General features: G+C 37.9%; 1 protein-coding gene across 4 annotated transcripts in view; it reads right to left on the reverse strand.

The window, feature by feature from the left end:
- SPINK5 (serine peptidase inhibitor Kazal type 5) overlaps positions 1-27,744 on the reverse strand; it is a 264,208-nt gene that overhangs the window by 35,578 nt on the left and 200,886 nt on the right. For all 4 annotated transcript variants that reach the window (XM_006069409.4, XM_006069410.4, XM_006069408.4 and 1 more), the window contains exons 10-19: positions 22,101-22,228; positions 20,363-20,444; positions 18,879-19,006; positions 17,611-17,692; positions 16,384-16,511; positions 15,870-15,951; positions 15,403-15,530; positions 12,580-12,628; positions 6,096-6,223; positions 4,430-4,517 (exon numbers count right to left, since the gene is read on the reverse strand). In XM_006069409.4, the coding sequence (XP_006069471.3) occupies positions 4,430-4,517; positions 6,096-6,223; positions 12,580-12,628; positions 15,403-15,530; positions 15,870-15,951; positions 16,384-16,511; positions 17,611-17,692; positions 18,879-19,006; positions 20,363-20,444; positions 22,101-22,228 (1,023 nt within the window). The remainder of the gene's footprint in view (positions 1-4,429; positions 4,518-6,095; positions 6,224-12,579; positions 12,629-15,402; positions 15,531-15,869; positions 15,952-16,383; positions 16,512-17,610; positions 17,693-18,878; positions 19,007-20,362; positions 20,445-22,100; positions 22,229-27,744) is intronic.

The raw sequence follows: 27,744 nt of genomic DNA on the forward strand, positions 1-27,744 counted from the left end.
TTCTCCAAAGAAGACATGCAGATGGCTAACCAACACATGAAAAGATGCTCAACATCACTCATTATCAGAGAAATGCAAATCAAAACCACAATGAGGTACCATCTCATGCCGGTCAGAATGGCTGCTATCAAAAAGTCTACAAACAATAAATGCTGGAGAGGGTATGGAGAAAAAGGAACCCTCTTACACTGAGGGATTACACTTAGTGGGAATGCAAACTAGTACAGCCACTATGGAGAACAGTGTGGAGATTACTTAAATAGAACTGCCTTATGACCCAGCAATCCCACTGCTGGGCATACACACCAAGGAAACTAGAATTTAAAGAGACACGTGTACCCCAATGTTCATTGCAGCACTGTTTGCAATAGCCAGGACATGGAAGCAACCTAGATGTCCATCAGCAGACGAATGGATAAGAAAATTGTGGTACATATACACAGTGGAATATTACTCAGCTATTAAAAAGAACACATTTGAATCAGGTCTAATGAGGTGGATGAAACTGGAGCCTATTATACAGAGTGAAGTCAGAAAGAAAAACACCAATACAGTATATTAATGCATATATATATGGAATTTAGAATGATAGTAACAATGACCCTATACATGAGACAGTAAAAGAGACATAGATATAAAGAACAGACTTTGGACTCTGTGGGAGAAGGCAAGGGTGGGATGATTTGAGAGAATAGCATTGAAACATGTGAAATAGATCACCAGTCCAAGTTTGATGCATGAAACAGGGCATTCAATGCCGGTGCACTGGGACAACCCAGAGGGATGGGATGGGGATGGGGGTTGTTCAGGATGGGGGACACATAATATACCCGTGGCGGATTCATGTCAATGTATGGCAAAAACCACAATATTGTAAAGTAATTAGTTTCCAATTAAAATAAATAAATAAATTTTTTATAAATTAAAAAAAAAATTTTTTTTAAATCTCCCGCCAATGCAGGAGACATGGGTTCAATCCCTTGTCTGGGAAGATCCCACATGCCATGGAGCAACTAAGCCCGTATGTCACAACTATGGAGCCTGTGCCCTAGAGCTTGGGAACCATAACACTGAGCCCATATGCTGCAGCTACTGAAGCCCATGTGCCCTAAAGCCTTTGCTTTGCAACAAGAGAAGCCACTGCAACGAGAAGCCTGTGCACCACAACTAGAGAAAAGTCCGAGCAGCAGTGAAGACCCAGCACAGCCCCAAAAATTTAAAATCAAAATTTTTTAAAAAATGAGCTATGAAGCTGAAATAATATAAAATTTAGTAGGCATTATGGTGAATAGTAGTAAGACTGTGTGACAGTGTATTGTCCAACTGTTGGCCTTGAACTCTCTCTACTTTAGTCTCCTTAGCTGTCAATTTATTACTATATCAATAAACATCATATATTAGATCAATAAATGTCATATCAGGGAGTCAAAAAAAAAACTTGAAAGTATTATGCTAAGTAAAATTAGTCAGAGAAAGACAAATACTACATGGTATCACTTATCTGTAGAATCCCCAAAAGCCAAAATTCACAGACATAGAAAGCAGATGGTGGCTACATGTATGTATGTGTGTGTGTGTGTGTGTGTGAGCGAGAGAGAAAGTAGTCAGAAGTACAAACTTGCAGATATAAGATGAATACATTCTAGTTCATGGTGCTTATAGTTAAGAATACTGTATTACATACTTAAAAGTTCCTAAGAGATTCCATATTCTCCATACAGAAAACAGTTGCAATTATGTGACACGATGGAACTTTTGCTAATGCTATGGTGACAAACACTTTTCAATTTATAAGTGTCCAGTGTATACACCTTCAACTTACCCAATGTTATAATCCAATTGTATCTCAATAAAGTTGGACTTTTTTAAATTAAAATAATGTGCCCAAAAAACAAATATTATGACCCTTCTTTTGTCTTTAAAAGGCTGAAAAAGCAGACATTCCTAAGCTTAGAAATACATATCTGAAATAAAAATATGCGGAGAGAAAAATATAGGTACAATACCTAGAGAAACTGACAACTTTCTGGGAGTTTTTTGATAAAGTACAGGGATGGGAGATGCATATTTGAAACAGAAGAATAACAATGGCAATGGAGAGAAGGAAGATTGTGTTAAGACCATTCAAAAAAACCTATGAGCATTTAGAAACTCTTCAGACATTATGGATAAAACACTTTCAGTTCTGAATTACTAACAAAAAGATGGTTCCAAGTAACAAAAAATTATTAAGAGAATGAGTCAGTTTAGAGGCAAATTTTTAGGCTGTGTCAACTATCCCCCCCTCAAAAAAACCCAATTATTAGAGTTATACTTTGGCAGCTGTTGTTAGGAAATAGAATAAACCTTGTGAGGTTTACCTAAGACTATGTGAGAGTAGACGCAGAGTTTGCTGTGCTACTTGTAAATTGTAAAATTATAAAATAATGTGAAGTCGATATAAAATAGTCAAAAGATTACTGAATAAGCGTAACTGCAGATGGGAGTACTGGTATTCCTCCATAGCTGGATGATGACAAACAGAAAATATGATAATTTATGTGCACTTTGTTTTGTAAATTAAACTAATGTGAATGACAGGCCTCTTGTACCCTGTCTTTGAAATTAATTAGAGGGAGAACAATTAGAGATGCAGTGTTGTCAGCTTTGAAGATGATGGAAAAAGTCCAGGAATCAAGGAACAACAACAGCCTCCAGAAGCTAGAAAAAGCAAAGGACCTTTCATACAGATTCCAGGGAGGAAGCCAGCCCTATTAGCCCCTTGGGATCCATGCCAGATTATAACCTAAATAATCATAAGATTATACGTGTGTGCTGTTTTAAGCTACCCAGTTTGTGGTAATTTGTCAGAGAAACCATTAAAAAAAAAAACTAGAACACAGGTTTTAGTTTCTTTGGATAAAATACATAGATGCATCTATATGTTACAATTTTAAAATGGTATAATTGAGAAATAATAGATATTAGAGCTATTACATCTATGGAATAAATGGGGAAAATCTTTAAGAAATAGAAAATACTTAATCTGAGTCATGAGAAATGGTCAGAATTTTGACAGCTGGTGGAAATAAACACTCATGACTGAGTAGGAAGAAAGCCACATAGAAGGTAGAGCTCACTGTATGTACAATACTAAGGACCTAATGTGTGTAGGGCTATGCTGTTATTCTTGGGTAGGTTTCTGGGGACTCCATAAACATAATATACATAATTATAACTATATTATTATTTTATAAATGAGATGAAATGCATAGATGTTAACTGTCTGACTCTACTGGTAGGGAGATGGAACCAGTATTGAACCCTGACAGTCTGAGTCCAGAGCCCAGGACTCTAACCCAGTGTGTTCTTGAGTTTACAGGCTGGAAAGCCAGGAATCAATGCTTGGCATGTCCATGAAGCAACCAGGTGACCAGTACAGCACTGGATAGAAGAGCAGGAAACTGGGTCTGAGAGGTGACAGAGGTCAGGTTCCATACAGCACTGTCAGTCACTGGAACGACCTTGGTTCTTACTCTGAGTGAGAGGAGAAGCCACTGGGTGGCACAAATAACCTGCCTTACATTTGTAAGTAATTAGTCTTTCTTCAAAGTCGGAACCAAAGATGAGAGCAGAAAAAACAGTTAGAAACAAGATCTTCCAAGTTAGATAAAAAGGAAAGGAGTGATGAAGACTGGAAGCACAGCCTTCAGAAATATCACACATGGAGGTTGGGGGCAACATCTAAAGAGCATCATAGGCTTCAGAGCCAGAACATGTGGTTCAACTGTTAGCTCCCAAGTTACCGTGTGTGTGTGTGTGTGTGTGTATGTATATATACACACACATATATAGTCATTAAATATATATTTCCTAACTTGTTATCTAAGCCTCCAGTTCCTTTTTTTAAAAAAAAAAAATACAGATAATAATATATACCTTGAATGGTTACTACAAAGATCAGTTATAAAATTGTTATGCAACATGTCATACAGTAGCCACTACATAATTAAGAGCCATGACCATCATCGTTGTCATCATCATGTGAGATGTTATAGAATGTAAACTTGAGGCTTAAAGATGCTTTTAAGTAATTTTCTCAAGATGGTAGAGAATTAACTGGGATTTTGTTTTAACTAAATATTCTAATACAAAACAATGTGGAGAAAAGTCTAAACTCTACCTCTGTTAGTTTGCATTCAGATACATCTTTCCCGAGATTACTATAATTCACGTGGTCAGTGGAGGAAAGGGTGGTTATCTTCTTAAATGCGCAAGCACTAGATCAGATATGAGATAGATAAGCTGAGTAAAGAAGAAGGAACCTTCTTAAGTATGGGGATCCAAATATAGCTCTTCAGTTTGCAGAGTCACTGAGGACAGTGGAAGCAGGAGCCTTGCCCAGAGAAAATGGAATGTTTATGTGGCTCTGATGACATGAAACAATTACCTGCACTGCTTCTCTCTTAACTTTCGTAGACCTAGCTTTATCCTTTTCTTCCTTGCCATTATTTTTCTTCTCTACTTCTTCAAGTTTGCTGCAATAAAATACAGAAGATACAAGCTAAATGCAATTTCTCATTCTCTTCAGTAATGTATTTTAAAAAGGAGTAAGAATCTTCCAGACCAAACGTCAGATTCAGTCTTCAGTACAAATTTATCCAATCAAGATGTGCTAATACTTTGCCCAATAATACAGATAAATTCAGTAGTTTATAATCATCCTTTAAAAAAATAAACCTAGTATGCTTTTTTATCAGTATGTGAACCTTGGCTAGTATTTTTTTTTTTTTTTCAGTGACTTCAATCAATGATCTGGAAAAAAGTCACAGTTGCCTTGATTTTCTTTTTAATTTTTTAAAAAATTTTAAATTGCTTTTTATATCTAAATAATTACCATATTAATGATGAGAGCAAGGGGTGACACCATAGCAGATGAGGGGCTCATAATGGTAATGAATCATGTTTTAATATAGAATTAAAATTTTTAATTTTCATGGAATTAATATTCAAATTGAAACTGAAGTTTTAGAGTATAATAATGATTCAAGTCCAAGAAGATTCAACAACTAACATTTTGAGGTCAATCATGAGCCTAAAATTCTGACATTCTTGTTATTTTCTACTGACATATAGCATATCAGAGCTGGAAAAATCCTTAGCATTTGTCGCATCTAATATAGTCATCTAATACAGTACTAGCAAATCAAGCAGATAAGTGGAGAACCCTGATTTCTTGAATCTCAGGCACTTTTTATTGACTGCCCCTGTTAATCTTTCTTCTAAGGAACTATGTGAATATACTTAGATTAGACCACGACATGTGAAAGTTAAGGGGCAATAGCTCTGCACTTCTTTACACAAATATTATTTAAATATTTATCAGCATTTTAGTGTGAGGCTCACTAGAGGATTGAGAATCTAAAGAGGAGGTGAAGCAGAGGTGGTAATAATCCATCTCTGTATTGTCCTACACAATAGAGCTCTGGCTCCACTTAGAAAAACAGTGGCCCAGAAGACCTGGACATGGCTAAAGAAGAAGACTTTTAGTAAACATCCATCATGGGGCCTGCCTCTTACAGATTTTACTCTCTTACAGTAAGCCATTTATCAGAGTATTTATTTCACCTGCATATGGTAATGCCCCTGAAAAGATAAATGCAATCCATTCTATTCCATTTCTTGTTTAGGCTATTTTAGATGTGTTTACACACTGACCCCCGAGACTTCTGTTCACCTGGTTTTCCTTTAACTGGCATCTGAGTATACTCACAGAATCATAAAATTTCAGGGGTGGGGGACCAAACACTTATTCTCACCCAGATCATCAAACTTCTGGTTGCTTTTTGTTACAAATGATGATTGTCAAGTGTTAAAAACATATTTGCACTAAATTAAGACTCTTCCCATGCCTTAGCTAGAAGATAGAAAGATAGCTGAATAGAGAATAACATTGTCACTGTGATTCAGTGTTACTTAATGTCTTTTCCATGTGCTTTTAAAATTGTCTAGCATTCAAGTCATGGTCTATATTCTACACATTTATGAAGAAACTGAGATTCAGGGCTGATAAGTTATAAAGAGAATGAAGGGGAGAGAAGAGCTTAGACACTCACAACAGGCTCGCACACATGGCACACTTGTTTCCGTGTATTTTGCCATCCGGGCCACGGACAGGGTCATTCTCCCTGGTGCATATGAGCATTCCGTTCCTCACCTGGTTCCGAAACTCACTGCAGAGTTCCTAGAAAATGAAGAAAATACACTCTCAGAGTGGTTTTCTACCCTTCCTACACTTCTGTCTGTTATGAATAAGAAGTAATGCAGAGTTAAGGGGGAAAAAAGTGATTACATGTAGCAGTAAATCAGTAAGCATTTAAAAGTCTTCTATCGTGGACTCAGAATTGTACTGACGGTTTAGTGGATCTGAAAATGTTTAACGTCAGCATCTTCTTGAGGGTGCTTACAATAGAGGTGCAGAGGAAGGCTGATAAAATTGGTGGAGACCAAAATAAAATATATATGTTTATGATGTGTCGCACATCACAGTCTATAAAAGCTAGGAAAGATCAAAGGGGAGGAAATTCAACAGGCCTAGAAGAGGAGGCTTCCTGGAAAAACAGAATATTACTAGGTCTTCATGAAAAAGAAGGAAATCCTGCCATTTACAACAATTTGGACAAAACTTGAGTGTATTATGCTAAGTAAAATAAGTCAGAGAAAAACAAGTACTGTGTAGTATCACTTATCTGTGGAATCCCCAAAAGCCAAATTCACAGAAACTGAATTAGATGGTGTTTACTGTGTGTGTGTGTGTGTGTGTGAGAGAGAGAGAGAGAGAAAGTAATCAAAGGATACAATCTTGCAGTTATAAGTTCTAGTTCATGGTGATTATAGTAAACAATACTGTATTATATATGTAAAAGTTCCTAAGAGACTAAATGTTCTCCACACAAAAGACAAATGTAATTATGTGACATGATGGATTTGTTCACCAAGGCTTTGGTGGCAAGCATTTTCCAATTTATAAGGTACCAAATCAACAAGCTATACACCTTGCCCAATGTTGTAATTCAATTATATCTCAGTAAAGCTGGACATTTTTAAATGAATGTGCCCACCCCCAAAGAATATTATGACCTCCATTTGTCTTTAAAAGGCTAAGAAAGAAGAGAAAAAACATTCTCAAACTAAGAAATAAAGACATATCTGAAATAAAGATCTGGGGAGAGCAAATAGGAAAGTATAATGGCTGGAGAAACTGGTTAACATCTTTCTGAGAGTTACTTGACAGATAGAGTCCAGGGTTGGAGGAGGCATATTTGAAACAAGAAGAATAACAGTGGGAGTGGAGAGAAGGAGGAATGTGTTAAGATCATTCCAAAAGCTTAGAGGATTTTAGAAACTGATCAGACATTCTGGATAGAACAAATTTTCAATTCTGAATTACTAATATTAATAAAAAGATCATTCCAGGTAACAGAGTTATTGAGAAAATTAGTCAGTATAAAGGAAAACTTTTAATTTCTGTTGACTCTGCCCCACCCCCCACCTTCCAAAATTATTAGGCTTATACTTTTGTAACTCTTGTTAGGAACTAGAATAAAGATAAACTTTCTATAAGACTATTTGACTGTGGTGGTGGAGAAGACTCTTGATAGTCCCTAGGACAACAAGGAGATCCAACCAGTCAATCCTATAGGAAAGCAACCCTGCATATTCATTGGAAGGACTGATACTGAGGCTGAGCACCAATACTTTGGCCACCTGATGTGATGAATTGACTCATTGGAAAAGACCTGGATGCTGGGAAAATTTAAGGCAGGAGGAGAAGGGGATGACAGAGGTTGAAATGATTGGATGACATCACCAATTCAGTGGACATCATTTGAGCAAGCTCCGGGAGTCAGTGATGGACAGGGAAGTCTGGTGTACTGCAGTCCATGGTGTCGCAAAGAGTTGGACATGACTGAGCGACTGAACTGAACTGAGAGTAATCCAACATAGTTTGCTCTGCTACTTGTAAAAATGTACAATTATAAAATCATGTGATGTAGGTTTAAAATAAAGAGTCAAAGGATTACTTAATAATCATATTTGAAGGTGGGAATATGAGTATTCATCCATAGCTGGATCCTGACAAAGATCAAATATGATTCAGTTCAGTCACTCAGTCGTGTCCAACTCTTTACGACCCCATGAATTGCAGCATGCCAGGCCTCCCTGTCCATCACCAACTCCTGGAGTTCACCCCAACTCATGTCCATCAAGTTCGTGATGCCATCCAGCCATCTCATCCTCTGTCGTCCCCCTCTCCTCCTGCCCCCAATCCCTCCCAGCATAAGGGTCTTTTCCAGTGAGTCAACTCTTCACATCAGGTGGCCAAAGTATTGGAGTTTCAGCTTTAGCATCAGTCCTTCCAAAGAACACTGAGGACTGATCTCCTTTAGAATGGACTGGTTGGATCTCCTTGCAGTCCAAGGGACTCTCAAGAGTCTTCTCCAACACCATAGTTCAAAAACATCAATTCTTCGGCACTCAGCTTTCTTCAGTCCAATTCTCACATCCATACATGACCACAGGAAAAACCATAGCCTTGACTAGATGGAACTTTGTTGGCAAAGTAATGTCTCTGCTTTTGAATATGCCATCTAGGTTGGTCATAACTTTCCTTCCAAGGAGTAAGTGTCTTTTAATTTCATGGCTGCAGTCACCATCTGCAATGATTTTGGAGCCCAAAAGAATAAAGTCTGACACTGTTTCCACTGTTTCCCCATCTATTTGCCATGAAGTGATGGGACCAGATGCCATGATCTTTGTTTTCTGAATGTTGAGCTTTAAGCCAACTTTTTCACTCTCCTCTTTCACTTTCATCAAGAAGCTTTTTAGTTCCTCTTCACTTTCTGCCATAAGGGTGGTATCATCTGCTTATCTGAGGTTATTGATATTTCTCCCAGCAATCTTGAATCCAGCTTGTGCTTCTTCCAGCCCAGGGTTTCTCATGATGTACTTTGCATATAAGTTAAATAAGCAGGGTGACAATATATAGCCTTAACACACTCCTTTTCCTATTTGGAACCAATCTGTTGTTCCATGTCCAGTTCTACCTGTTGCTTCCTGACCTGCATACAGGTTTCTCAAGAGGCAGGTCTGGTGGTCTGGTATTCCCATCTCTTTCAGAATATTCCACAGTTTATTTTGATCAACACAGTCAAAGGCTTTGGCATAGTCAATAAAGCAGAAATAGATGTTTTTCTGGAACTCTCTTCCTTTTTCCATGATCCAGTGGATGTTGGCAATTTAATCTCTGGTTCTTCTGCCTTTTCTAAAACCAGCTTGAACATCTGGAAGTTCATGGTTCATGTATTGCTGAAGCCTGGCTTGGAGAATTTTGAGCATTACTTTACTAGCGTGTGAGATGAGTGCAATTGTGCAGTAGTTTGAGCATTCTTTGGCATTGCCTTTCTTTGGGATTGGAATGAAAACTAACCTTTTCCAATCCTGTGGCCACTGCTGAGTTTTCCAAATTTGCTGGCATATCAAGTGCAGCACTTTCACAGCATCATCTTTCAGGATTTGAAATAGCTCAACTGGAATTCCATCACCTCCAGTAGCTTTTATTATACGTGCACTTTGTTTTGTAAATTGAACTAATGTGGATAGGTGAAGTATAGTTGATTTACAATGTTATGTTAGTGTACAGCAAAGTGAATCAATTATATATATATATTTTTTATATATATAAAACATACATTATGTATTTATATAAATATAAAATTATATATATATATATATATAATACAAAAATCATATTGATTATATTCTTTGCAGCCAAAGATGAAAAGCTCTATACAGTCAGCAAGAACAAGATCGGGAGCTGACTGTGACTCAGTCAGCTGACTGTGACTCAGTCAGCTGACTGTGACTCAGTCAGCTGACTGTGACTCAGATCATGAACTCCTCATTGCCAAATTCAGACATAAAATGAAGAAACTAGGGAAAGCCACTGGACCATTCAGGTATGACGTAAATCAAATCCCTTACAGTGGAAATGACAAATAGATTCAAGGGATTAGAGCTGATAGAGGGCCTGAAAAACTACGGATGGAGGTTTGTGACACTGCACAGGAGGCAGGGATCAACACTATCCCCAAGAAAAGGAAATGCAAAAAGGCCAAATGGCTGTCTGAGGAGGCCTTACAAATAGCTGTGAAAAGAAGAGAAGCGAAAGGCTAAGCAGAAAAGGAAAGATATACCCATTTGAATGCAGAGTTCCAAAGAATAGCAAAGAGAGATAAGAAAGCCTTCCTCAGTGATCAATGCAAAGAAATAGAGGAAAACAACAGAATGGGAAAGACTAGAAATCTCTTGAAGAAAATTAGAGATACGAAAGGAACATTTCATGCAAAGGTGGGTATGATAAAGGACAGAAATGGTATGGACCTAAAAGAAGCAGAAGATATTAACAAGAGGTGGCAAGAATACACAGAACTAAACAAAAAAGATCTTCATGACCCAGATAATCACAATGGTGTGATCCCTCACCTAGAGCCAGACATCCTGAAATGCAAAGTCAAGTGGGCCTTAGGAAGCATCACTACGAACAAAGCTAACGGAGGTGATGGAATTCCAGTTGAGCTATTTCAAATCCTAAAAGATGATTCTGTGAAAGTGCTGCACTCAATATGCCAACAAATTTGGAAAACTCAGCAGTGGTCACAGGATTGGAAAAGGTCAGTTTTCATTCCAATCCTAAAGAAAGGCAATGCCAAAGAATGCTCAAACTACCACACAATTGTTCTCATCTCACACGCTAGTAAAGTAATGCTCAAAATTGTCCAAGCCAGGCTTCAACAGTACATGCACTGTGAACTTCCAGATGTTCAAGCTGGTTTTAGAAAAGGCAGAGGAACCAGAGATCAAATTGCCAACATCTGTTGGATCATCAAAAAAGCAAGGGAGTTCCAGAAAAACATCTACTTCTGCTTTATTGACTATGCCAAAGCCTTTGACTGTGTTGATCAAAATAAACTGTGGAAAAATCTGAAAGAGATGGGAATACCAGACCACCTGACCTGACTCTTGAGAAATATGTATGCAGGTCAGGAAGCAAGAGACTGGTTCCAGATAGGAAAAGGAGTACATCAAGGCTGTATATTGTCACCCTGCTTATATGCAGAGTACATCATGTGAAATGCTGGGCTGGATGAAGCACAAGCTGGATTCAAGATTGCTGGGAGAAATATCAATAATATCAGATATGTAGATAACACCACCCTTATGGCAGAAAGCAAAGAACTTAAGAGCCTCTTGATGAAAGTGAAAGAGGAGAGTGAAAAAATTGGCTTAAAGCTCAACATTCAGAAAACTAAGATCATGACATCTGGAATTATGACATGAGGAAACAGTGGAAACAGTGACAGACTTTATTTTGGGGGGCTCCAAAATCACTGCAGATGGTGACTGCAGCCATGAAATTAAAAGGCACTTGCTCCTTGGAAGAAAAGTTATGACCAACCTAGACAGCATATTGAAAAGCAGAGGCATTACTTTGCCAACAAAGGTCCATCTAGTCAAAGCTATGGCTTTTCCACTGGTCATGTATGGATGTGAGAGTTGGACTGTGAAGAAAGCTGAGCGCTGAAGAATTGATGTTTTTGAACTGTGGTGTTGGAGAAGACTCCTGAGAGTCCCTTGTACTGCAATGATATCAAACCAGTCCATCCTAAAGGAAATCAATCCTGAATATTCATTGGAGGGACTGACGCAGAAGCTGAAACTCCAATACTTTTGCCACCTGATGCAAAGAACTGACTCATTTGAAAAGACTCTGATGCTGGGAAAGATTGAAGGCAGGAGGAGAAGGGGACGAAAGAGGATGAGATGGTTGGATGACATCACTGACTGAATGGACATGAGCTTGAGTAAACTCCGGGAGTTTTTTATGGATAGGGCAGCCTGGTGTGCTGCAGTCCATGAGGTCACAAAGAGTTGGACACGACTGAGTGACCGAACGGAACTGAAATTATATATATAGAGAGAGTTCCCTGTACTATACAGTAGGTTCCTGTTAGTTATCTATTTTATTTATAAAAGAAAGTGAAGTCACTCAGTCGTGTCCAACTCTTTGCGACTCAGTGAAATGTAGCCTCCAGGCTCCTCCATCCATGGAATTTTCTAAGCAAGAGAACTGGAGTGGGTTACCATTTCCTTCTCCAGGGGATCTTCCCGACCCAAGGATCGAACCCAGGTGTCCTCATTGCGGGTAAACAGTTTACCATTTGAGCCACCAGGGAATCCCAGTTTTTATATATAGTAATGTGTATATGTCACTCCCAATCTCTCAGTTTACCGCCCCTCCCAACTTTGCCTCTAGGTAACTTTAAATTTGTTTTCTACATCTGTGACTCAATTTCTGGTTTTTAAATAGGTTTATTTGTACCACCTTTTTTAGATTCCACATACAAGCAATATCAGGTATTTGTCTTTCTGTGTCCCATAAAAATTAAACAGGGGAGCATTTACGCTAATGAGATACCTAGAGTGTTATTGTAGAGAAATCATGTCAGGGTATAATATAAGAACTTGTGAGAAAATTACCTTTGCATCTTCTCTTTTAGTCTTTGCTTTTGCTCTGTCTTCTTGCTGACTGTAAGAAATAGGAAAAAAGAGAAAAGAAATGAATCTTAATATGGTAGATTCTTAACACTCACTGGTTGATCATTCGTTGCTTTCATTATTCTCAAGCAACTCCAATGATCCAGTTATAGTAGGTGTCATTTTATTGGGTAATAATTAGAATGATTTATTTCATCTCAAGAGAATGGTATTCAAGAAATAATCACTTAATTAACAAGGAAACTTATTTAGCTTCTCAGCAAATAACTTGCAATAGGACTTTATTACTTGCTGATTCTTTTGCATTTGCAAAAGGTACAAAACTCTTCATGCAAGTCAAGGCGTTAGTGGCTCAGTCATGTCCGACTTTTTGCTACTCAATGGATTGTAGCCCATTGGGCATCTCTGTCCATGGAATTCTCCAGGCAGTAATGCTGGAGTGGGTTGCCATTCTCTTCTCCAGGGGATTTTCCAGACCCAGGGATTGAACCTGGGTCTTCTGCGTTGCAGGCAGATTCTTTACTGTCTGAGCCACCAAGGAAGTCCCCCTCCAAAAAAAAACTCTTTATAAAGTGGTAATATTTAGCTTCTGGGAGGAGTATAGCATGATGATTAAGAAGAAAGACTCTGCAGCAAAATTGAACAAGAAACACAGAAAGTGTCAACCTGTCTGTGTCTTTGTCATCTTTAAGTGCGGGAGATAGAGTGGAAGGATAGGAGAAGTAATAAGAATACTTCTCTCATAGGACTGTGTGAGCATTACATGAGTTGATACATAGCCAAGCAATGAGAATAAGTATCTGGTATATAATAAAGGGATTGATAAAAGTGATCAATATCATCAGCATTATCAGCATTATTGAAAATTAACTCTCCAAGAACAGGCATATGTTTAAATGAGAGTAACAGCTTTTAGCCCTTTTGGAAAAGTAACAGTGTTGCAAACTGAGTTTAATATGCTCAGTCTAGAGCATAATTTGATCTATAATGCAGATAATTCAATCATATAGAGACAAAAATAATTTTATATGTTACAATCAGCATAAATTCTTATTGATCAAATTAAAACTTAAAAAGTTGAGAACTCTATTTGTATATGCTATTAAAGTGTGCAAGAAATGACTATGGAGGAAAGCATGATTCTTAAGAAAGGCAATAGCCTTTGCTAACATATCCTTAAAATATGAGATAATAAAACTTTAATTGAATAAAGAATTTTTACATTGATGGAAGAAACTAACTAAAATAGCTCCAAAATTGTGGAGTTTCTTAAACTTCATTATTTGAAAACTGATCCAAACTTTACTATGATGAGTGTAAATTGTCTGTAAGATGTAACATATTTCCCTTTCATAATGTAGTTAGAGGAAAGAGCAGAGATGACCATTAGGTGGCAGTCTTACTTCCTCATCTCTGAAAGATTAATATCAAGAATAGACTGAAATAAGCCTAAATACATGTAAATGTTACTACCAAAACAATGAGAAATCTTATCATTTTCTTCATTTTTCCTGTGCCAAAATTTATATCATCCTCATCTTCTCTGGGCCTTAATTTTTTTTCATCTATAACTTGTGATAATACCAAACCCATTACATACGGTTGTTGTAAAGATTAAATGAGACTGGGCAGCAAAGCCCTCAACAAGTATATGCTGATTATATGCATTCAATAAATGTTGGTTATGATAATTATATGGTCATTGTCATGATTTCCATGTAACAGATTTTTTTAATGTTTCCATGGCTCTCTCACACTATGGGACAAATCTCCTGGGTTATATTGCTCTCAGCTAGGGGAGATGGAATGACTGAGTCCTTTCAGAAATTCTGTGGCTGCTGCCAAGTTGCTTTAGTCATGTCCGACTCTGTGCGACCCCATAAACAGCAGCCCACCAGGCTCCCCCATCCCTGGGATTCTCTAGGCAAGAACACCGGAGTGGGTTGCCATTTCCTTCTCCAATGCATGAAAGTGTAAAGTGAAAGTGAAGTCGCTCAGTCGTGTCCGACTGTTAGCGACCCCATGGACTGCAGCCTACCAGGCTCCTCCATCCATGGGATTTTCCAGGCAAGAGTACTGGAGTGGGTTGCCATTGCCTTCTCCTTCAGAAATTCTAGGCATATAGAAAATAGAGTATCCCTTGGGACAAAGAGCAAAAGACTTAAGGAAAATCATTGACTCCGGTTTAAGAGGACATACCACGTTGTCTATTGAGAATAGAGTCATACTTTAGTCCCTATAATGGGGTATTGAACTCCTGCACAATAAAATCATCATTCCTGAAGCAGTCCTTCTCTAACTATTGCAGAGTTCATCTTCATGTTGTATCCAAATCTGTCTCCCTGTATCTCTCATCAGTTTTAATCCTGTTGCTTGCGGTCACACAGAATGAGTAGAAAGAAAAATAGTGAACCAAAACAAAAAATTCCTAAAATCCGCTGTATTCCATAATGATATCAATGTATATAATCTCATGTATTTCCTCTCTCAGTTAATAATCCTTCATAAAACTAAAAGCATTTAGTGTGGTTTTCACAGAGTAGTCTCTGCTCTGAAAAAAAGTTCTTTCTGAAATGTCCTGAAATAATTATGTATTCTTTGCATCACAGAAGTTATCATCTAAAAATTCTCCATTTGTTTTTCAGTTTTGGATTTGTTTTGTTTTTGTTTTTCAGTTCATTTAAATGTGACACAGAAAAAAAGGCTAGCTATGCCTAAGTGGAAAATGTATTATTCACAATTATTTGAAAACTTCCCTTAGCAGTTCCCTGCCCCCAAGCCTCAGAAGCCCTGGGCTGTACTCACAAGAAGGCCTCGCACATGGAGCAGGTGTTGCCATGTATCTTCCCATCTGGGCCCTGGACGGGATCGTTCTCTCGAGTACAGAGAAGCTGTCCATTCTTCCTGGATTTGCGGTATTCGCTGCACAGCTCCTGTGAAATCAAGGAGGGAAGTCTGAGCTGTTGAACACAAGTTGGATCAGATTGCAAAAAATCCTGAAGTTTAGACTTTTTTTCTCAAATTGGGTTCATCAGTTGGTAAATTTTAGAATAACTTTGAGGACACAAGCAATTTTAAATGATGGAAGTTATAGACCCTCAACCTAGAAACAGTTATCTATGCACATGTGTGCATGCACACATATAAACAAATACACAAACACAAACTGTATTCGTGTTTCATACGGTTTTAGAGAATTTATGGGTGCCCTGAATGCCACCTATGGATCCCAGGTCCATATGCCTCTGACTTGTTGCAGAAGGTCCTCTTACCTCAAAGGAAGGTGTGGTCTCAGTTTGTCTTTTATTTCTTGATTCACCTTCCTTCTTTTTCTTTTCTTTTTCTTCTGCTTGGCTAAAAGAGAGTCATTTAAAGAGAAATGAGTAAGAATTCTAGACTATCCAGATTTAAAGTGATGTAAAGTACTCAAATATTTGATTATTACAGTTGATATAAATTATGAACTATGTATGCACTCTTGGGCATATTGGTATGTTTGCTAGTGATCTGTCACATGATTTCTGATGATTTCATATCCCACTCCACAAGGGTGTTATCCTTGTTTCAGATCATTTTACACTCCCATGGGAACTCAACCAGCAAGTGATATGCAAGAATCATTCTTGGATTCTTACAACATTGTGCTAAAATGTGCCACACACACACATACAAACGCCATTGACAAGAACAGACACAATTTAAGAAAGAGAATAAAGCTCCCAAAGAGAGAGATGAAGCAGAAAGGGCAGAACCCTCCCTCATTTTCCCAGCATCTGCTCTACTCACAAGAAGGCCTCACACATGGAGCAGGTGTTGCCATGCATCTTCCCATCTGGGCCCTGTACAGGATCGTTCTCTCTGGTGCATGGGAGTTTCCCATTTCTCACAAACTGGCGGTATTCACTGCATACCTCCTGCCAAAATAGAGAAGGTAATCTAGAAATACATTTCATCCCCATTCAAAGCAGAAGTTCAAAGCATTTCCACTGGTAGAAACTAATCTTTTGAGTCCAGGACTTTAGTTGTGTTTCTCTCAAATATAAAATTCAACTCAAGGAGCAAAACTCATGATTTGCTAAGAGACGGAAACAAACAAGACATCAGAGGATGCATAATAAAAGAGGGAGGCAAGTAAACTCTACTAGACATAGGATGAAACAAGTACACACATACAGGTCCAAGAAAATCTGAGAACCCAAATGTTGGGACCATGAAATCTGATTGTGGAAATCAGGGAAGATGTTTTCTGGGAATTACAATAATTTGAGTGAGACTTTGAAGAGTAAGTAGGATTTTCCTGGTTAAGAAATAGATTGAGAAATATACATTTGAGATTGCTAAAATGAGCTGAGGGGCACATGTTGGAGACTACATGGCATATATAGCAGCATGTGAATTTCTGAACAGCAGTACGGAGCCAAATAAGAGAGCTAAGGAGACTAAAATGCATCCTTCAGTTGATAATGAGTTATTTGTGCATTTTAAGAAGATAAGTATTATGATCTGGTTGATATTTTGAAACTTTAGTCCAGCTGTGTTAGGGAGAATGGCTGGATAAGGAAAAAAAAAATTAGAAAAGGAGGATTCGACTTTTATCATTTAAAATAACTTACATAGGTCCATGAAAATGAATATTGTAGCATTTCAAAGGTAAAAACCATGTTTTTTCCAGGTGTACAAGGTATTTTTTAACCCAACTCAGAGGTGAAATTTCAAAAATTCACCTGTAGAAAATACACACCAAGTGTCTCTGAAAACTGAGTAGCAAAAGCTAGTCCAGTCTGTTACATGATAAAAGTAGAACTAGTACTCATTTTTTTTTCCCCAGACTGCAAATAAGTCCTTTTCATTGTACAGAGTTAGTCTCTGAAGCAGCAAGAATTGATCAGTCTGCATAGCATGCATCTCAATGTCATCTCTAGATTGAAGGGTTAAGGTTTTCTGGGGATTTTTGCAGGGCAGTATGCCAGCATTTAGGTTCTTTGAAGTGTGTTCAAATTATAGTCTACTCACTGCATATGAGGGTGCTTTTCCAGATTCTCTTTTACTTCTTGCTTTTGCTTCAGCCTTTTTCTTTTCTTCAGCTTCTGCTTGGCTGAATGAGGGGGTGGAAAAAGGACAGATCCATAGAACCAAACCCAGGCAATGGCTTCTCCATGTTCCTGCACTGCTAATCTGTCCTCCATCCTTAGGAAGGAGCAACGTGGCCCCTTTATCACTACATATTAATGAGAAACAGCACACAACAGCCTCCATTGTGGTAAAGTACCTTATCTTCTTCATAGTTTCTGTTTAACATTGAAATAAAGATAGCAATACTGGGAGACTTGCTTTCTGAAAATTACCTTTATTGACCACGCTCAGAAAAGGAACATCATCAGCATTCATCAAGGAGATACCAAAACTACTAGCTTGGTGACATTACCCCTGGAGGCTGAAAGTGGCCTTAACAAAGCCCACCGACTGGTCCCCTTGTTTCAGAGACAAGGTGAAGTAGTGAGGGCTTTGCTTGTGATCTCAGGACATGACCACAGCTAACCAAGAACTTTCCTCAAGTCTATGTTCAATCTACCACCTCATGTATACCCTAGATTTATTCATTCAATTTATATGTACTGCCTACTCAGGACTGTGTTCTCTATAAGGAAATGTAGGATGGATAGAAAAAGATTAATAATGGCCATACCTTGATAAGCCAAATGAGCCTATTTGTTCTCTACAATGGAATTGTATGATATGTACAGTTAACTGATGGTATTTCAACTATACATGGTTGTCAGTCAAAGCAAAAGGTCAAACTAAATATAGTGAACTACTTAATCTGAACTCAATCAAATAAACTGAGCCCAATCCCAGATTTTGAAACCAAACTCAATTATAACTTACTGAGAAATGTCACAGTATAAAAAGCAACATGTACTGTTATTTTATGAGTTCATGGATGTTTCATGGGCAACTTTAATAATCAATTTCTGCAGTTTATGTGTTAATTTGGGGAAGACTAAATGCCTATAAACTTGTACAACAGGTTCACAATATGAAGCTTCAGCAGTAGGAGAATTTGATATTTGTGTAAATCAGGATGTTCCAGTGCGAAGGAATAGATGTTGGGGGAAACAGACATCTTGGCATAAATAGCTCTAGATACGTACTCCCGCCTCTATTATTAACATTCTCCGTGTAACTTCTGTAGCTCCGTCCCCAGTTCTGAAAACAGGCTAGTTCTATTAAATTACTGTAGGATCCTTTTACTCCTCAACATTCTAAAAGTCTATACTCACTAGAAGGCTTGACACATGGAACACAGGTTGCCATGCATTTTCCCATCTGGTCCACGAACAGGGTCGTTTTCTCTGGTACAGAAAAGTACTCCATTCTTGGCACGATCCTGATACTCACTGCACAGTTTCTGAATAATGGAAATCAGACAGTTTAGAGATGGTTCTTTGTTTATAAATGTATGATATTCTTTATAAATGTATGATATTCTTTATCAAAGATGTTAGAAAAGAGGAATTAAGGATCAAAAATAAAACTTTTGGGGTTTAGAATTTTCTAAAATTTGTGATATTTCTCCTTAAAAGATTCATTCACTTAAGTATTCAACAAATGTATTAAGTTAGAGGGATTAAATATGAATGTGATTTGGCCCTTTTATGTTGAATGAAGAGGATAAGGGATTACAATATGAAAAGCTAAGGGATATGACACATGTCTAAAGTTAAGTGTGCACCAGCATAAAGGAAAGAATGATTCAAGGAAGTTCACAGAAGAACTTATACATGAGTTGTATCTTTAGAATGTGTCTAGGAAAACAATGTGGCAAAAATGTACTCCAGGAGGAATTATGATATGCAAAGCCAGAGGTGTAAAAGAACAGGTTATTTTCAGATAATCTATCACAGCCATGAGTACAATGGCTAAAGAATTATCAGGACACAAAGAGGAAGGTTTGGGAACTGGTCAAAAGGAGAATTTGAAGATAAGTCAGAAACAGACCACTAAACTTTGAAAAGACGTCTGCACTTTATTCATCGGAAACAGGAAAACAATATTTATAGCAGAGAAAAATCTAATCAGATTTTTGTTATAAAAAAATTTGTCCAGTCAGATGTGTGGAGGGTTTAGGTGACTAAAGACTGAAGTTAGGGAAACTCTAGAAGACAAGGGAGGGAGGGAGAGGGAAGGAAGGGAAAGAGAAGAAGGAAGAAACTGAAAATGAAACATAAAAGGATAGCTGGGGGGCATTTGATAGCTAAAATCAAAAGGCCTTTGTAACACAGAATTGAAAGGAGAAAGCAACTGAAACTGAGACCTTAACAATAAGAGTTATGTGAAGACAGAAGGTGGACTAAGGGAGTGAGCTATGTTAAGTAGAGTTTCTTCATGGAGTGAAATGGCCCAGTATACTTTAAACATTAGATTTCCATAATGCCATTGGTTCGTGGATGTTTCCTACTCTGAAAACAACATGGAAGATGAATCTTGAGGATTGAGGAGGATGCTGGCTAGAAGTACAGAGACCAGGCAGGATGCCTATGCATCAGTGCAAAGGAAAGCTGGTAGGTGTCTGAGCTAAGATGGTGAGTGAGTGAGTGAAAGTTGCTCGGTTGTGTCCGACTCTTTGCAACCCCATGGCCTATATACAGTCCATAGAATTCTCTAGGTCAAAATATTGGAGCAGGTAGCCATTCCATTCTGGAGTAAAAGGCACACACACACACCCTATAAAAGTCATAACTAAGTTGATCAAACTAATCCTTACCTCAGTATCTCTTTTAGCTTTTTCATTATCCTTTTTCAAGATTTCATCTGCTTTATTTTTTTCTTCTGAAAACTGCTGTTTGCTGGAGACAGAAATGAAAAGGGGAATGAATATAGATGTTTTGAATCTTCAAGCAGCAAAACAGTCATTTAGATGCAGGTAGAAACAAACAACTAAGTGTTCCTGAGTTTTAGAACAAACAGTTTCAAATCACCCTAAAGCCCTGATTAAATTGAAATCTTTACTATTTTCCCAAAGAACCCCTTTCATTTTGCCTTCAAGTTTGCTGTTTGCCATTTCTTCCCATTGTAGCAATCTTTTTTTTTTTTTTTGTCATCTTCTCTTTTAAATCTCCCCCAACTTAAATTCTACCTTCTTTAAGAAGACATCCCATACCTCAGAATGGAAATGAGTTATACATCTTTTACTGTGTTTTCATATTGGATTTTCTTCTCTTATAGGATAGTTTTCATTCTCTTTGGCAGAGTGTGTGTGCACGCATACACATGTGCACATGTGCATACACATCCATGTATTGCTGTTAGCCTTAAAAAAGCTTCTTGAGAGCCAGGATCTTTGTCCATACATTCATCCATTATTTATTCAACATTTGGTTAGTAATTATTTTCTGGCAAGCATTAGATAGCACCCTGGGCATAGAGTACTTTGCAATATGAGCACATATTCTATCTTCTTAGAACTTACAGACCAGTAGAGCAGAGTGATAGTCGATAGATAGTACTAGAAATAATTATACAAATATAAACTATTATGATTGTTATAAAACTATTAAATGTTATAAAGATTGAATTTAATTAGTGATTTTAAGAGACCTTATCCAAGAAAGTATAATTTTGATATGAAATACACAGAAGAGACATTAGCTGACCAACAGAAGAACTAGCAGTTCAAAGGAAAGAGCTTATAGAGTTCAAGGATCTGAAAGAAAGTGTGATGAGACCTTTCCTGAGCCATCTTTATATATGTCCTAATTTATGTGTTGTGGGATCTGCTCTTTTCCCAGGGCCAGATATCCAAGATGAAAAGATAGAGTTAATCTAGTTCACATATGAACATGAATTTTTTTGTGGGCATCCCATCTATTCTGCCACAGTGGGGGAATGTATGTATGTGTGTGCTCAGTTGCTTAATTACGTCCAACTCTTTTGCAACCCTAAGGACTGTATAGCCCTCCAGGCTGCTCTGTCCATGGAATTTCCCAGGCAAGAATACTGGAGCAGGTTGCCATTTCCTATTGCAGGGGATCTTCCTGACCCAGGGAACAAATCCACATCTCTTGTGTCTCCTGCATTGGCAGGCAGATTCTTTACCACTGCACCACTTGAGAAGCCCTAATGTGGTAATAACTGAAGGAAAATAATCAGTCCTGGTGCCTACTTTTAACTCTCGATCTGTACATAGGTTTGCAAAGAGTGGGACATGACTGAGCACACACACACTATGACTAGCCCACAAGAAGGCTTACAAAGGTGATGGGAAGAAATGGTAACAAGTATTTTGTGATCCAGTCATCTCACTGGAAACTAGAATCCACTTGTATTAAAAAAGAAATATTAGAGCTTGCTTGTTAGGTGGTATTATGATCTGTAGAGGATATAACATTGCTCAGAAGTTCTCAACAGCAAATCTTCCCATAAACACTGTTCTTATCCCATCATTTTAGTCAATCTTTACTTCACCTTTTGAGTCACTCCAAAGAAACCACATCTATACTTACAAAATTTCAGCACACAGGGCACATTTGTTGCCATGTATCCTGCCATCAGGGCCACGGACAGGGTCACTTTCCCGTGTACAGAAAAGTCTTCCATTCCTCACTTGATTTTCATATTCCTTGCAAAGATCCTTTAAAAAAGACAAGTAATTACATTTCGCACTTTTCTACCCTTTAACCTAGAAAAATGTACATCATGTATTTATTTTCAAAGAATGTTATATCCAGAAGGTGCTAATAAACACATATATTAAGGGGAGTTAATGAGAAAATAGAAATTATATTGTCAAATTACTTGGTACTTGTATCTACTGTGTGGTTCATATACTAAAAGGTAAAAGAGCCTAGGAAAGAATCAGGCTGAGGAAATATTTTCTAAGATCAGATAGTTACTGTTAACTTTCAAATCTGTGAAAAAAATAAAAGGTCTGTCATGGGGTTCCAAAGAATAAGAACATAACAAAACACAGCAGCCAAGACAAGAGAAATGTTGCCAATAAGCAGAATATAGAATCTGTGAGATAAGATATTTAAGAGCTGCTTAATAGGAACAAGTCAAGAACAATCTGCATAATCTGCAAGGGAAAAGAAATAAGATGGCATCCAACAGTATGCTTACTCTGTTTTTCACTCTGTGGATCATTTTAATTTACTCTTCCTCATCAGTGCTCATTTCTAACACTGCACGTGGAAACCTCAGAGAGTGAACCTAATTTTCTTCACTTTTCACTTAGAATTGTGGGCCATCAAGACTAATCTTTATCTTTTGTTGCTGTTCAGTTGCTCAGTCATGTCTGACTATTTGTGACCCCATGGACTACAGCACTCCAGGATTCCCTGTCCTTCGCCATCTCCTGGAGTTTGCTCAAGATCATGTCCATTGAGTCAGTGATGAAAACCAACCATCTCATCCTCTGTCGTCTCCTTCTACTCCTGCCCTCAATCTTTCCCAGCATCAGGGTCTTTTCCAACGAGTTGGCTCTTCCCATCAGGTGGCCAAAGTATTGGAGCTTCAGCTTCAGCATCAGTCCTTCCAATGAATATTTACAGTTGATTTTCTTTAGGATTGACTGGTTTGATCTCCTTGCAGTCTAAAGGACTCTCAAGAGTCTTCAGCACCACAGTTCGAAGGCATCAATTCTTTGGCACTCAGTCTTTTTTATCATCTACCTCTCATATCCATACATGACTACGGGAAAAAACATAGCTTTGACTAGATGGACCTTTGTAGGCAAAGTAATATCTCTGCTTTTTAATACTCTGTCTAGGTTTGTCATAGCTTTTCTTCCAAGGAGCAAGCATCTTTTAATCTCATGGCTGCAGTCACTGTCTGCAGTGATTTTGGAGCCCAAGGAAATAAAGTCTGTCACTGTTTCCATTGTTTCCCCATCTATTTGCCATGAAGTAATGGGATGGGATGCCATGATCTTTGTTTTTTGAATGTTGAGTTTTAAGCCAGCTTTTTCACTTTCCTCTTTCACTTTCATCAAGAGGTTCTTCAGTTCTTCTTCTCTTTCTGCCATAAGGGTGGTGAAATCTGCATATCTGAGGTTACTGATATTTCTCCTAGCAATCTTGATTCCAGCTTGTGCTCCATCCAGCTTGGCATTTCATATGATGTACTCTGCATATAAGTTAAATAAGCAGGGTGACAACATACAGCCTTGACATACTAAATGATTACTGGTCCCATTTTGGAACCAGTCTGTTATTCCATGTCTAGTCCTAACTGCTGCTTCTTGATCTGCATACAGATATCTCAGGAGGCAGGTAAGGTGGTCTGGTACTCTCATCTCTTTAAGAATTTTCCACAGTTTGTTGTGATCCACACAGTCAAAGGCTTTGGCATAGTTAATGAAGCAGAAGTAGGTTTTCTTCTGGAATTCGCTTGCTTTTTCTATGATCCAGCAGATGGTGGCAATTTGATCTTTTTAGCCTTTTCTAAATCCAGCTTGTATATCTGGAAGTTCTCACTTCACTGTTAAAGCCTAGCTTGAAGGATTTTGAGCATTACTTTGCTAGCATGTGATATGAGTGCAATTGTGTGGAAGTTTGAATATTCTTTGGCATTGTCTTTCTTTGGGAATGAAAACTGACCTTTTCCAGTTCTGTGACCACTGCTGAGTTTTCCAGATTTGCTGGGATACTGAGTGCAGCACTTTCACAGCAACATTTTTAATGGTTTGAAATAGCTCAGCTGGAATTCCATCACCTCTACTATCTTTGTAGTGATGTTTCCTAAGACCCACTTGACTTCACACTTCAGGATGTCTGGGCCTAGGGGAGTGATCACACTATCATGGTTATCTGGGTTATTAAGATCTTTTTTGTATAGTTCTTCTGCGTATTCTTCCACTCATTCTCAATTTCTTCTGCTTCAATTAGGTGCATACCATTTCTGTCCTTTATTGTGCCCATCTTTGCATGAAATGTTCCCTTGGTATCTCTAATTTTCTTGAAGAGATCTCTAGTCTTTCCTATTCTATTGTTTTTCTATTCTTCTATTTTTCTATTGTCTTTCCTATTCTATTTTTTTGCATTGTTCACTTAAAAAGGCTTTCTTATCTCTCCTTGCTATTCTCTGGAACTCTGCATTCAGATGGATATATCTTTCCTTTTCTCCTTTGCCTTTTGCTTCTCTCCTTTTCTTAGCTATTTTTAAGGCCTCCTCAGACAGCCATTTTGCCTTTTGTATTTCTTTTTCTTAGGGGTGGTTTTGATCACCACCTGTACAATGTTATGGACCTCTGTCCATAGTTCTTCAGGCACACTGTCTATCAAATCTAATCCCTTGAATCTATTTGTCACTTCCACTGTATAATTGTAAGGGATTTGATTTAGGTCATATCTGAATGGCCTAATGTTTTCCCTAGTTTCTTCAATTTAAGCCTGAATTTGGCAATAAGGAGTTCATGATCTGAGCCACAGTCAACTCCTGGTCCTGTTTTTGCTGATTGTTTAGAGCTACTCTATCTTTGGTTACAAAAAATATAATCAATCTGACTTAGGTATTGACCTAAGTCACAGTGCAGAATCGTCTCTTGCTATTACCAGAGTGTTGTCTTGGCAAAACTGTTAGACTTTGTCCTGCATTATTTTGTACTCCAAGACCAAACTTTCCTGTTATTCCAGGTATCTCTTGACTTCCTACTTTTGCTTTCCAATCCCCTATGATGAAAAGGACATCTTTTTTTTTTTTTTTTTTTTTTGGTATTAGTTCTAGAAGGTCTTGTAGGTCTTCATAAAACTGTTTAACTTAAGCTTCTTCAGCATTAGTGGTTGGGGTATATACTTGGATTACTGGGACACTGAATGGTTTGCCTTGGAAATGAACTGAGATCATTCTGTGGTTTCTGAGATTGCACCCAAGTACTGCATTTCGGACTCTTGCTGACTAAGAGGGCTATTCCATATCTTCTAAGGGATTCTTGCCCACAGTAGTTCAGTTCAGTTCAGTTCAGTCACTCAGTCGTGTCCGACTCTTTGCGACCCCATGAATCGCAGCACGCCAGGCCTCCTTGTCCATCAACAACTCCCAGAGTTCACTCAGATTCACGTCCATCGAGTCAGTGATGCCATCCAGCCATCTCATTCTCTGTCGTCCCCTTCTCCTCCTGCCCCCAATCCCTCCCAGCATCAGAGTCTTTTCCAATGAGTCAACTCTTCGCATGAGGTGGCCAAAGTACTGGAGTTTCAGCTTTAGCATCATTCCTTCCAAGGAAATCCCAGGGCTGATCTCCTTCAGAATGGACTGGTTGGACCTCCTTGCAGTCCAAGGGACTCTCAAGAGTCTTCTCCAACACCACAGTAGTAGATATATCTATTTAGAAAACCTAAGAAGGTTGCGACTTAATCCCCAAATTCGGAAGAAGTCTATATCCACAAATTTCCTGATTGATGCTTTCAGTATTTTTCAGTATTTTCAGTATTTCTCTCTGTGTTTTCAAAATTCTATTAGATGAGGGCCATAAATGTATACACATAAATATATATATATATGTGTATATATATGTTTGTGCACATATATATATATAATTCTATTTGGTGAGGGCATATATATATGTATATATGAATAATGATGTCTATAAGTAATGTTTTGGAATAAATATATATTTTAAACTTTTTATATATTTATAATATATATAATTAAATAAAACTATTTTGGCATATATATGTATATATCGAATCACTATGACGCATACCTGAAACTAATGTGATACCGTATGTTAATTATACTTCAATTAAAAACCTTATTTAATAAAAGAATGTGATTTGAAGTCAGAAGTGAAATTAAATTGTGGCTCTAACTCACTGGGAAACCATAGCAAAGTCGCCTCACCTTTGAGACTTCAGTCTCACTACCAACACAAAGGAGGTTTTCAGAACAGCTGCTCTTTAGGACCTTTCCTAGATCTAGTATTCTCTAATTTTAAAAAAATAACTCACATTTCACTAGAATACTTTAAAAGAGAATCTAATGAGAAGATACTTGTTTTTGGAGGAGTAATAGGTATGCTCTCAACTTCCTGATTGTAACAATCTAGGAATACAGACACAGAAGACTGTCATCTGATAATCATAGCATCGTAATAAAATTAATGCTCAATGGTTCCCATAAAAGAAACAATGATAATTTCAGTTTATAAGTTATGATTCATCCAAGGAGATTCTAAACACATACTGTGTGATCAACCCACTGACAGGTTAATCATGGGGTAAATACTGAGCCATCACTCTAATGCAGTCCCATTCAACAAAATCACATCTAGTGACCCCATCAAAACAATGACCCCAGCCATTGAGAGTAAAAGAAGGAAAAGTAGCTGAGACAGGATGAAAGACAAGGGAAAAGGAACTGTCTGTTGATGAAGTAATGCAAAATTGATCTCACAAGATGACCCAAAGTGTTAAACTGACATTTAACAACCACCACAAAAGAAGTGTTTTTGAAATCTCAGTGAGTGTTGAACAAAGTATTGATAATTACGAGTGTTCTGTGTTTCTTAAACTCTGAGTGCCCTATTTAGGGTGGGACATTTGATCCGTTGAATTGCATTATAAAGTGGAAGTTCAGCTCTTAACTACCAAGAATTGGACCTGCGTGTCCCTTTAGGAAAATACAGGCCCTACAACCCGCAAAAATAGTATCCTTATATTAGCACAAAAGAGCGCAGGACACAGAATTGGAATCCAACAGGAGGGTGCGATTTAAATCATTTACCCAGCCTCCATATTTTACTAATAAGAAAATTGAGACATGGACAGAAGAGATGAGTTGCTCAGTTTGACACACTCAGAGCAGGACTAAAACTCAAGTGTCCTCACTTTTCAGCAAAAGACTTTGTTGTTGTTTGGTCACTCAGTCGTGTCTGACTCTTTGTGACCCCATGGACTGTAGCCTGCCAGGCTCCTCTGTCCATGGGAATTCTCCAGGCAAGAATACTGGAGTGGGTTGGCATTTCCTTCTCCAGGGGACCTTCCCAACCCAGGGATTGAACTCATGTCTTCTGCATTGGCAGGTGGCTTTTTTACCACTGAGCCACCAGGGAACCTTATTACCAAAATAACTACCATCATTTTCATTGACAGTAAAGTTTAATAACCTTGGTGATTTAAGAAATCCAGGCTACGTTGCCTACAGTGAGTA

Source organism: Bubalus bubalis, chromosome 9, assembly GCF_019923935.1.
Source record: "Bubalus bubalis isolate 160015118507 breed Murrah chromosome 9, NDDB_SH_1, whole genome shotgun sequence".
In the NCBI taxonomy this organism is placed as follows: domain Eukaryota; kingdom Metazoa; phylum Chordata; class Mammalia; order Artiodactyla; family Bovidae; genus Bubalus; species Bubalus bubalis.